The sequence below is a fragment of the Ammospiza caudacuta genome, chromosome 2 (assembly GCF_027887145.1).
Source record: "Ammospiza caudacuta isolate bAmmCau1 chromosome 2, bAmmCau1.pri, whole genome shotgun sequence".
In the NCBI taxonomy this organism is placed as follows: Eukaryota; Metazoa; Chordata; class Aves; order Passeriformes; family Passerellidae; genus Ammospiza; species Ammospiza caudacuta.
The window spans coordinates 10,175,515-10,187,885 of record NC_080594.1 but is presented as its reverse complement, the minus strand read 5'-3'; the positions used below and the strand labels follow the sequence as shown (position 1 = coordinate 10,187,885).

Here is a 12,371-nt window from a genome sequence, read left to right as displayed (position 1 = left end):
TTTGTCTTTCCAGTCCATTGTTGCAACAACTTCTGTGGCTCTTGTTGGCAATGCTTACTTTCTGAACTTAATATACAACACACATGTTCAGTGTGACCTGTTAGAACTCCTGAACTGGAAATATTTCCAATATGTGAGACAATGTAAAACATCGCATCCCATTTTAAGCATCCCTTTTACAGCAGTAGCATGAGAACAGTAGGGCAGATTGGAGAGTAGGTAAATATCCAAGTATATTAAAGATATGTGTTTGGAATGTTAAAGGAATCATATTGAGAGCCTTGAGGAAGGATATAAAAGGATTAGTAGTCTTGGAGGTCAGCTGAGGAAGAACTTTTCTGTATACAGAAAGTCAGGTAGGTAAAAGTTGGAAAAGAGTTAGAGATGCAAATTAATGTGATGTCAGATGGTGACAGGTGCTGATAATGTCAGAGGGGGGAAAGAGAATTTTGAGGAGGCTCTTGAAGGCATTTTGGAAATCTGTATTATGAAATACCAGATCAGAGTGTTAACATGTAAACTAATGCAGTATTGTTTTTTCTTTAAAATTGTTCAGTGGTTATAATGCAATTTCTAGCCTGTCTCTTAGCCACTGCTGGCCCAGTAGCCATGAATAAACATTCATGTTGATTTGAGAAATGAGTTAAATGTCTCTGAATTTAGTCTGTACCATTGTTTTTATGGTATGACAGATCATTAGCTTTGTAGATGCTTATTTAGAGAGTAGATTTAATAGATTAGATCAACATTTGGTCTTTATGTGAAGTAAATTAAAACTAGAAGAATATGAAGTGCAATAAATGAAAGTCTTTTCCTAGAAATTTGAAAGATAGTGGACTAAAAAGTGAATTGCCAAATGCCTTTTTCTGTGGTGATTCTTGTGTTAGACAGAGCACATAACCCAATTGAAGCCTTCCAGGCCCTCCCATCTGAAGGGAGCCTGCAAGAAAGATGGACAGAGACTTTGCAAGGGCATGGAGTGACAGGATAAGGGGGAATGGCTTCAAACTGACAGGGAGTGGGTTTGGATTAGATATTGGGAAGAAATTCTTAACTGGGAGGGTGGTGAGGCACTGGAACAGGTTATCCAGAGAAGTTGTGGATGCCCCAGCCCATGAAGGTTGGACAGAGCTCTGAGCAACCTGGTCAAGTCATAACAGGGGGTTTGGAATTGGATGATATTTAGGCACCCAGACCATTCTGTGATTGCTTTTAGGACAGGGATTGCATAGTGACTCTGAGGAAATGCAGTAAAAAGGAATACAGTATTGACTCCTTGCTTTTGTCTCCTTTCCTACTTGCACCTGCGGGCCTACAGCAAATCTATTTCATTTATTAATAAAAATTCTTGTATCAAAATAATTTTTTAGGGTTGTTTGACTGTAGGATCAGCCAGACTAAACTGAAAATAATAGGCTTTCTGCTAATAATGCTACCAGTGTAGCTGTAACCATATTGTACACTGGGTCCCTGAGGAGACTTGTGAGGAAGTCTGAGCATATGAAAGCAAATCTGTGAGGCTCGGTGGTAGTTATGGGGAAAACCTGCCTTAGTTGGCACCCTGGTGTTGAAGTGGTTGAAATGAATGAGTGATTGTTGTCTTTTACACTTCCCAAAGGAGTAGTCTTGGACGTGATTCTCCGGGAATTTCCTGTCCAACACATCTGAATTAAGTTAAAGTAGGGGAGTGGAAGAGCAGTGTGTTGACACCTGACGTACAATATACAGGTTACATTTTTTTTCCCTGCTTTTGTCAATTTTCCTCACTTTTCTTACTTTCTTTCCCTACCTTGATTAGATTATATAAATATATAAATTCATAATACAGGGAGGAGAGTGTAAGAAGTTTGGTGAATATATATAACACAGTACATGGGTTGCACAGGGACAGACAAATACCTTGAGCATTCTTTTGCTTTTTGGTGACAAAATGTGTCCCACAGCAGTTTATTTTTTTTTTGGTTCCAATATGAGGCTGGGCTGCTTCTGTTCAGTGTCCTGACCTCAAAGGGCATTAGCAGTGATTGCTGCAGAAATGATTCACATAAAAGTAGATATGAATGCAAATGCTCTTTACTTATGAAGTGACAGTTTACGGCAAATCTATAATGTCACCAGTTATTATGAGAACTACAGCGTTTCCCATCAGTCAGCATTTATCAGGTCAGCAATTGTCAGCAGTTAGCAGGCTCTGGTATCTGAAAATGAAAGCTGTGTTTGTTGGAGTGACAAAACATTATACTGCAGGATCTTAGGCAGTGTAAGTTCAGAACTTGATGTTCAATTTAAAGTGAAGATGAATTTAATCACACATAAACAATTCTAATATTGTAGAAATGTTGGTTTTGCTCACCAGCATATAGAAGCTTATGTGAAATCATTGCAGCCTATTATAGTCAAACTTAAGGGCTCCTAAATTCTGGGGTTGTTCATATGCTATATGCAAGCCCTAGATGGAAATCCTGGGGGCAGGAATAAAAAAGGAAGCTGTATGGGTAGCCCAGGATATACCACAGTTGCCTGCTTAAAGTCATGCTTGCACCTTGCTCTGCAGTAAAAGCATCTTCTGCCCAGACAGCTCATGGGCTTATTAGAATTTCTGTTCTTTCTAAATGAGGTTGTATCATAAGAGAATTGGGAGGGGGACCATAGCGAAACAATCAAAACTAGAATCAAAGACCACTTGTGTCTGTCTCTTTCTGATATGTAGACAGTGTCTGGAGACTGGAGCCAAATTTCTGGTTTCCTTTGTTGTTTCTCAATCAGCACAACCTTTGGGAATGCATGTTGGTGCTCAGTTCACTTTGGAAGGAGGGAGTTCAGTGTGCTCTGTGAATGATCCTGTGTGTGTTTTGCTTCTCCCCTCCTCTAAGTGCAGGATGAGGGGAATTCCTTGTAGCCCTGGATAGCTGAAGGTGCACCCAGCCATCAGGAATGTGTGGTGTGATCCCCCCCTTGAAACACCTCCTGAGCTTTTCTCCTTGTACATTAGTGTCCTCCTGGCTGCTCACATCTATGCCCTCTCTTGTACACAAATTGCTTCATTAGGATGGAATGAGTAAACACCAGATTTGTGATAAACATCAGTACTGAAAAGGAAGAATCAGCCCTATTGGTACCTCAGGAGGCATTTTTAATTGGGTTGTATAATGTATAAGGTTAAACCTTTATGGGAGAAAGCTTTTGCACAGCTTTAAGCATGGCCTCTGAGTCTGTGTAGGATATACTTCTAGGAGTTCTGAACACTACCAACAAACCTTTGTGTACAAGAAAACTAATATTTTGGATTTGTTTCGCATTTGTTGCTACTGATTTTGTTACCCTGTGTTAAGCATTTATCAAAATTCAGTTGTATCTGTTCTCTGCCGTAAGTCTCTCTCATGTTGCAGAAACACCTCAGCTTTCCTTTTCTTCCTGATACTGTTAATAGAAATTTCTTAAAACAACTAGAGGGGTTTTGTTTGCTTTTTGAGAATAAACAATGAATTAAGTTGTTAGACATGTCTGGACATACAAATGTTTCTAATCAGAGTGTGAAGTTGGCCTTTTAGTCCCATGTGCTGTCTGATATGTATCTTTTACTTTAATGGTGATTTCAGTCTTTTTTTGATGTTGTGTATGGGGTCATGGACTAGGGTTGTTTTTTAGCTGGAGATGCTCCTATTAGATTGTTATTTTTTTATTCTGGTCAGTAGAAGTGAGAATAAAATACATAATTCTCCTCCAAATGTCCCGTAAGTCCATCTGTGCTTAGCTATAGATTATGGGTTTTTTTCATGTACAGGCATTGCAGATTATGGATTTCTTTGCTGTTCTGGTAATAGAATCTGGAAGCCACTGAAAGAGCCAATTTGTGCAACAGCAATGTAACACTTAACTGCAGTGGCAAGCCTTAGCTTAATGACCTGAGTGTTAGTAAAACAGAAGTCCAAAGGTGGATTCACTCTGTTGAATGGATCCTTATGCCTTTCCTCATAACTTTTGCAGTAAATGAGGCATTGAAAATATTTTAAAGTACGTAGAGCCTAGACTATAATTAAGACATTTGCTTTTCTACCACTCAGCAAAACTGCTGATCAGAAAATTGAGACAAATGTTTCACTAACCTGCAGAGGCTGGTTTACCTTGTATTTAAGAAGTGCAGACCAATTGTAGCAGTGTTGGCAGCTCCACTCAAAGGATCCATGCTAGAAAAATTATTTTTGAGGCACCAACTGCTGTGGCTGTTGCAGAAATGTTTTTCCAGTCTCATGTAGTCTAACTAGACATGCAAGAGTGGAAAGTGTGGAACTAATTCCACCATTAATGTTGTAGAAGGAAGTGTTCAAGGTAAGGTTGCATTGGGCTCTGAGCAGCCTGGTCCAGTGGAAGGTGTCCCTGCCCATGGTAGGGGGCTAGAATGAGATGAGCTTAAAAGCCCCTTTAACCCAGGCCTTTCTATGATTCTCTGCTTATATTGTATTTATGTGTGTGTATACGTGCAATCCTGAAACTGAAATTTTCTAAAGTGAGCTGACATTTGAGATTTCCCTTCTGGCTTTCTTTTTTCTCCTTCATACTGGGGCTGTTTGTGGAAAAGGGCTACGAAGCATATATGTTAAACTGCAAAGAACTGTTAACTAATAGGGGGTGGTGAGAGACTGTGGTTTTGGATGTCCTCCTATTGAATCTGGTGGATGAAAGGATGAGAAAGCAGTTGCTATGAGGGGAATCTGGAACCACACAGTGATCTAGAAATTAATGTAAATAGGAAGATTATCAGGGAAAAGAAAAGATAGTCATACATGTATGTGTAAGGGATCCACATCTAAGCACCGTCTGCATCTGGTATGGGTTTGATAACACTACAGAGGATTATCTCTGTTAGTCCATCTCAGATTTTTAGATAGAGGAGTAACTGATACAGTCTCTGATAGCAGACAAAGTAACCCCAGGTGTTGTAAAGGGTTTTGTTTTCTCTTTTTGTGAAGTTTTGTGACATTAAAAGAGTAACTTGCGAGAGCTCTTCATGACTCCTAAAGCACAACTAAATTGTTCTCCCTTCCCTCTGTTCTTTTCCTCAGGATCCCGTCTCCGCCAGGAGGACTTTCCACCGCGGATTGTTGAGCATCCCTCAGACGTGATTGTTTCCAAAGGAGAGCCAACCACCCTGAACTGCAAGGCAGAGGGAAGGCCCACGCCCACCATCGAGTGGTACAAGGACGGCGAGCGGGTGGAGACGGACAAGGATGACCCGCGCTCCCACCGCATGCTGCTGCCCAGCGGATCTTTGTTTTTCCTGCGCATCGTGCACGGGCGCAGGAGCAAACCCGACGAGGGCAGCTACGTTTGTGTAGCAAGGAACTACCTTGGAGAGGCTGTGAGCCGCAACGCGTCCCTGGAAGTGGCATGTGAGTAGTTTTTTTTTTCTAGTATTCTTTAAAACTTCATGGAGGCTTTTATGCTGTCACCCCAGCACTTGCACACACTTCTGAGAGATAACAAATGGGGGTAAGCGCAGCATTTTGTTGTTAGCTGTCGCTTTTAGTGAAGGCATTCTCACTTGTGTTTGCTCAGTAGCAGTGACCGCACAGAATAAGTGATTTATACTGAAATGAGGTTCTAGCCAGAGTATAATCATGGTTGGCACAAATGTGGATAAAAGATAATCTTCCTCTGAAGAATAACATGGACAAAGGATAATCTTCTTCTGAAGAATAATCTAATTTTTAAATGATGTCTAGAGTTGGTTATACTGGAACTAATGTGGAAAAAATACCTATCATTTAATCTAAGGTGCGCTGTCTGTTTCTCTTTATCTCATAATCTGTTATGAGATAAACAGAAGCAGAGAGCATCTTGGTGACTCGTGTCCTGTACTGCTGGAAACCTCAATATATGCTCCTCAATCATAAATTTGACCCTGGCCTCATTCATTATGTGAATGGCAAGTGAAATTGTTGGCCATTTCTCATATCATCCGCAGCAGTCTTGGTCTTTATCAATTCTCTTTGTCTTAACAGAGAAGTCAACAGGGCTCTTTCAGAGCCCACCTGGCATGAGTAGTCTGCTTCCAGTAGAGTTAGCAGATACATTCATTATATTCACAGCAAACAAGCTCATCAGACATAAAATATAATCAGTTGCACATGGGTTTTTTTTGCTGCTTAGTTATATGGGTTGACTCAACATGGATCTTTTTATTCAGAATGTGCATCTTTGCCTATAATTGTATTTTAATACATTTATGAGTCCTCTCTTCTTGCTGGGCTTGACTTTTTCACCTACAGCTCTTCATCTGAAAGTAGTTTCCCTAAAAATGTGTTTGAAGTAGGGCTCTAGAACAAATTTGTATTCTTAGTGGATAAAGAATATATTTAAGTCCAGTAGATGGTATGTTTAAAGGGAGGAAGCATAGAAGAGAAATTGTGTTCCTAATGCAGTCCTCAGACTTTCTTAGCTAATATGGTGTGATCTTGAGGATTCTGTTTTCTCAGAAATTGCAGAAAATGTCATTTTTGAAATATTTAAATGGCAGAATAAGGCAAGTAGAACAGACATTTTCACTGCATTTCACCTGTTGTAACCTAGATTCAAAACTGAGTCAAACAAAAAATGAAAACAGTTTTGGCACACAATCAAAGCAGAAGTAAGTGTGCCAGTGAACGCATCACAGAAAGCTTTTCAGTTTTGGTTGGTATTTGGGAGTAGAGGAGAAACCAGCTTAAGGAAGGCTGAAATCTGGGTGAGTATCACTAGATAAATTTACTGGATTACTTGTGTCTTTGTGCATGTGTTTTAACTGTTGAGAAATTTTAAGAGAGTGACCTAAACACTTGAAATATTTATTGTAATCCTGTTGAGATTCAGGCTTTCCTGTTGAAGGTCAAAGGATTGTTCCAGTTGTACCTTAAGTCATCAAATTGAAGTGAATGATTATTTTGAAATTTAAATGTGCTCTATATCATGTCAGTTTTCACTCACCCTTACTTTGACTGTTGCAAACTCTTGTTGCACCATCCTCCATCTTTGGAGTTTAAATGCTGTAGCTGGTGGCAGGTCAGGCATGAATCACATGGGAGATAGTAGAAAATTTCAAAAACAATAAAGCTGTTCTACTTTGTCAGCTGTTTTATGGCAGGAGCAACGCAAATGTGAAACTGAGATCTGAAACGATGGCTGATGTTTTGTGATAACATTATACTTTTACTGTTTCCATAGCTTTGAAATTTAACTTCCTGAACCCCCCAATTAAAGAGTGTAGTCTAAAGCAGGTTCTCCTATTTCACTTCAACAGTGCTTTATCCTTCCTTGAACAGTGCCATGGCTGCAATTACAGAATGGTGTTCACCAAAGAAGAAACATGTAAATAATTACATACATTGCTTGTTTACTTAATTTTAGCGATTCTGCTGTGATTTTTAAAAGCACATGGCAGTGTTTGGTGTGTATCAAAGGCATCCTTTGGAAGGTGATAGCAAAACTACAATTTTGCTGGGGTTTGAAATAACTTTTGGTTGTAAGTCAGGTTTTCAAGTGGCATTCAGGGAAGAGTTGGAGTCTCTTACTTGTGTTTCTGGTGTCAGCATTTCCGGGCTGAAGAAGATGGGCTGGTCTGTAGCAGCCTGCTTGCAGGCTCAGGAGATGAGTTCCTGGTGACAGGCTGCTATCAGCAGTGAGTCCCCATTCCCCTGTGCTCAGCTCCTGCCTGGATGCTGCAGCCCTGTCCATGGGAATGCACACGATCCAGCCTGGCTCGTGCTCTCTGTCGGGGTGTTGAAAACTCTCCTTTCCACACCCAGCCAAGCTCTTTTCATCACCAGAAACAGGGAGGCTGTCTTTTGCTGTCAACAGGGTTCTGGATTCTTATCTGGCTGTAGGAGGCCTCAAAGAGTGCCATGACAGCCAAACTGCTGATTTTCACAGGTTTGAAATGCTTGAGTGTGTTGTTTTACAGCAAAAAACTGTAATTGTTTTACTCAGCTTATTAAATTGGCAGTTACGAAAATGTGTTCTTGCTTCTTGCAACTTTTGAATGATTTATGAAGAAATATCTACTGGGTTTCTATGTAAGTTAGATGTGTTTGTGTTTCTGCAATAATATGATAAACAGTGTTTATTACGGTTCATTTTCTTTTATTTCTTTTTCTTTTTACCTCCATGAGCACCTGCCGTAAAAGGAGTGGGATTGAAAGTCTTCTGATGTATCCATATTTACGTGTAAAGACAGAAGTTAAATTCAGCTGTGACACAGAGAGGTTCAAACCATCTTGAACACAGTCATTTTGCCCTTTGGGGTTTTTTTTTTGAGTGAGTTTTTTCAAATTGCTGGAATCTCTAAGCTCTTTTTGGTTGAGTAACTGTTTACACCTTTCCCAGACCTGAATTTAGGTACCAGCCCCTATAAAGCACACAAAGTATACTTCGACATCCATGCCTCTTCAGAGCACATGCATACAGGCCAGGGCAGGTATTTTTGTACTAATGTATATCCTCAGAAAAAATTGTCCATGCCAGTAAAACTGTGGTGAAATGTGATGTGGAAAGTTACTTTAAAAGCTATCATTAATATACTAAATATGCCTTTAGAATATTTTTGCTTTTAATTAGAATATCTTCATTCCTCAAGACATTTAAGAAGAAATAGTTGGTATTTAGAAGAAAGAGTTATTATTTGAAGGCACATTTTAGGATAGATATGACTTATTCTATTTAAGACACTAATTCATGGTGTGCTTTGTGAAGATTAATTTTTCTGTAGGAGCTTCCTCAGAAGGAAAAAATAATCCTGATACTACCAGTCAAAGAGGTCTTCCAAATTGTACATGGCAAATTCTCATGTAGTGTTTTTGTTTTACGGTTAAATCATTAAAACCAGATGTTCTAGCCCTAAAACCTCTATGAGGAGTTGTAGTCAAAAGAGCAAAATATCTTTCTTTAGATTTTGTCCTTAAGAATTTTTTAATTGAAATTGAACAAGGGTTGGCATTATTTAGATGTATGTTGATGTTCAGATTTTCTTGGGAGAATTTAGAAGTAGGCTTGAAATAGCTTGATCCTTCACCAAACTGTTTCACCTTCAAACACCAGAAATCTTAAAAGCGCATTTTTTTTTTTTTTAACAATGCTGCGGCTGAGGCGATCGAAGCCGCGCGGTGGAGTTTTCCGGCGGGAATATCGGGAAGCACATTTGCAGCAGCCGTGAGGGTGGCTGGGGTTTCAGCTGGGAGCACCGGGGAGCCCCTGGTGAGCTGGGCAAGGAGCTCCGGGGTCCCTGCGCTGGCCGGGCCCGCTCTGACCCAGCCGCAGTCAGCGGCAGCCCCCGGGGAGAGCAGCTGGAGCTCCAGGTGTTAAATATGTGACAGCAGCTTGATCTATCGACCACTGTTACAGGGCGCTCTGGCCTAAATGAAAATTCATGAAAAATTGATGAAGTCCCCAGATTATTTTTTTTCCCTTTCCCTTTTGCAGCGCTGTGCCAGTGCGGCGAGGAGAGATTAAATGAGGTGTTGAACGCTTTAGTGGCGAGGAGGTTGTGGTTCAGAGGTCAGGGGGGAAGGGAAATAAGACCCATTTTCTAACTTACTTTCCTTTAAAAGCAAACATGAAGCTTTTCAGACTAGTTGGGATTTGCTGCCATTTTAATGTAATAATAATAAAGCTCAGGAATACTCACAAATAGGATTCTTTTCTGCATGGGTTGGGAGCATATGGGTTGGTGCGGAAAATAGTGGAAGCCTCTGAGTCATAATTCAATTGAAGAACCAGAAATAGATTGAATTTTGTAATGGCAGTATAAATTTGGGCTTCCATCTTTCTGAGTCTCTGCTTGAACTGAAGTCATTTGGAGAAAGAAGAGGTCTTGCATTATTTATATGCCATAGATTGCTTGGATAGCAGGCTTTGGAACACTCTCTAAACATAATGATCCTGTTTGTGTTAGAGTCAACACTGAATTATGTTTTTATCTGTAACAAGAGAGGTTATAGAAGTACACTGAGTTTAGTGTGAAGTCATAGGTGTTCTGCAAAGCAAGCCTAAGCCACATCTTAAACGTGGGAGACAGTGATTTTACAAATAAACGAGATATATTGAAGCATTCAGTGAATGAAGGCTGAGAGATATAAAATATATGCTATGCAATCACCTTTGCATCATAATGCTAATGGCTATTTGCTGGAGCATGTGCAAGAGGCTGCAATGTGTTCATAATAATGGACTTAATAATTTCCTATGTGATACTCGGAGTGAAAGAAGAGCACAGTGTATGTGACTGTAAAATGGGTGGATGGTTTTTTCCATCTAGTTTCTGTTTGATGTATGATAGTAACACATTATTAATTTTGTTATTGATAATTTTGAAGTCTGATTTGCTCTGAGGTGTTACTTTCACATGTGGAGAACATGTCCTGTTACTTATATCTCTCTCCCTCATCCTTCTAAGCAGAGTATGAAAGGTTTTCTGTCTGAATTGGCACTCTTCTGCTCTCATCACAACAGAATAATCGTTGTAGGAATTGGAATGCTGGAGACTGTGGTCTGCTCTATGAGCAGTAGCAGGATGCTGAAAAGCATCATGCTTTGTCTCATCATGCTTTTTCTCTAGGAAGAAATTTAACAAATCATGGCCTTGCACTTGCTGTTATTCCACTTCAGTTAGTGTGTTCTATACTAATTTTCAGTATGCTTCAGGAAAAGTCAATTCCTCTTGTGGAAGAGAGCAAATAAAATTCTGTCTGATTACATAATCTGGGGAAAGGTAGGTTTTTGTAAGGTGATTACCTTAAACCTTCTCCGTACTTTTGAAGCTTGCAATAAGCAATTTCTGTGGGCTTTTCTCTGAATTAGGATGAAGCCAGTGGGAACACCATTATTTGAAAACATTACATAAAATTGCATTTCTGTACAGGGCAGTAGTTCTCAGTCACTTTTAGAAATTTAGGAGATTACTAAATATAAATGAGTGAAGACACATCAGATAAACCAAAGCCTGACTTGATATCTTATTGCAAAGTTTTTTTTGAGCAAAAAACAGAAATAGTTCTGCTTATTTACTTTATTAATCTAGGTTTTAATTGAGTGTTTTTATTTCTTCTGAATTCACCTGAGACAAGAAAGCTACATATTTAAGAGTGTGTGCTTTTTGTTTCAATAGCCAGAATGAGCTAGAATTTTTATGGGAGAGGTGCTCTTCATCAGGACAACCTAGATTCTGTTGTTAACAGAATTTAGTTAGCAACTAAGTTCTCACAAACTGTTTAAGTTTGTGCTGCAGCATTGATGCCTTCCATGTGGGCAGAAGCAGTACTTCCCACCATCATCCATTAGGATTTAGACAAGTCATCACATTGTTACATTTTCACTTCTTAGCCATTGAACTCCACCTGGGTTTGCAGATTTAAAAGCTAAAAGAGGTAAGGACTCCTTACATTTTAATTAAATCCAAAGATATTTAAAATTCTATCACTCATAATATCAAGCTGTACAATGCCTGTAGGTTTCTCTAGGCCTTGTTTTTCTTCTTTTTATCATTTTTTCATGCTATGGTCTTCTTATAATTAATTTTTAGGAGGTATTTGAAGTTGATCTGATTCTGCTTCTAATAATTTCTTGCCCATTCCTCACTTGATTTTTATCGGCTTCTTTCTTCCCCTTAACTTTGATTTTATTTTATTTTTTTTTTGCACTATTTACATCTCTCTGAATGAACTACCTGAGAAAATGTTGACAGGTAAGGAAAACTTCACAGAAGACTTCACAGAAACCTTGAAAGAAATCAGCTCCTGATTGATCTGTTAGTGGGTGCATCTTCATGTGCTGATTTTTTTTTATTTTTTTTTGGGTTGACATTTCTCTGATTTTTAGTTCATATGGGAAGTGAAGGAGAACAAGATAACATTGAATTTTTACAACTCTGTTCTATTTGCTCAGGAGCCAATAAGCACTCTTTGAATGTTAATTGAAATATTAGCTATTGGCATATGCTTCATCCATGATGTATTATTCTTTAGTGTCAGGTTTAAAAAAGTATTTATTTGAAGCAGTGCTCAGACTATGACTTGGCAAATTTTTTGTGATCTTAATTCTAACAAGGTTCAGTACTGTGGTAATTAACAGTAATTATCAGGATGAGATTGATGGATGTTTTACATATACACATCTTTGTCTCTATGTATATATATTGATATAGATTTTTTATTTTGATAATCACTCTATTTTTTTGAAGAAATCCTTAACCTCCTCTTTTTTTTTCACCCTCTCTTTGTTCAGACATGAGCTTCCCTTGCTCTTATGCTTAAAGGACTAAGATTTCATCATAGCTTTGGTGCTACTTCATAAGTTCCCACAGATTTTATGCTTCATATAAGTTTCTAATACATGGAATTTATGTG

General features: G+C 39.0%; 1 protein-coding gene across 1 annotated transcript in view; it reads left to right on the top strand.

Annotated features, from left to right (window-relative positions):
- Positions 1–12,371, top strand: part of ROBO2 (roundabout guidance receptor 2) — a 435,712-nt gene that overhangs the window by 39,482 nt on the left and 383,859 nt on the right. Inside the window, exon 2 of the mRNA XM_058822747.1 lies at positions 5,064–5,390. Coding sequence (XP_058678730.1) covers positions 5,064–5,390 — 327 coding nt within the window. The remainder of the gene's footprint in view (positions 1–5,063; positions 5,391–12,371) is intronic.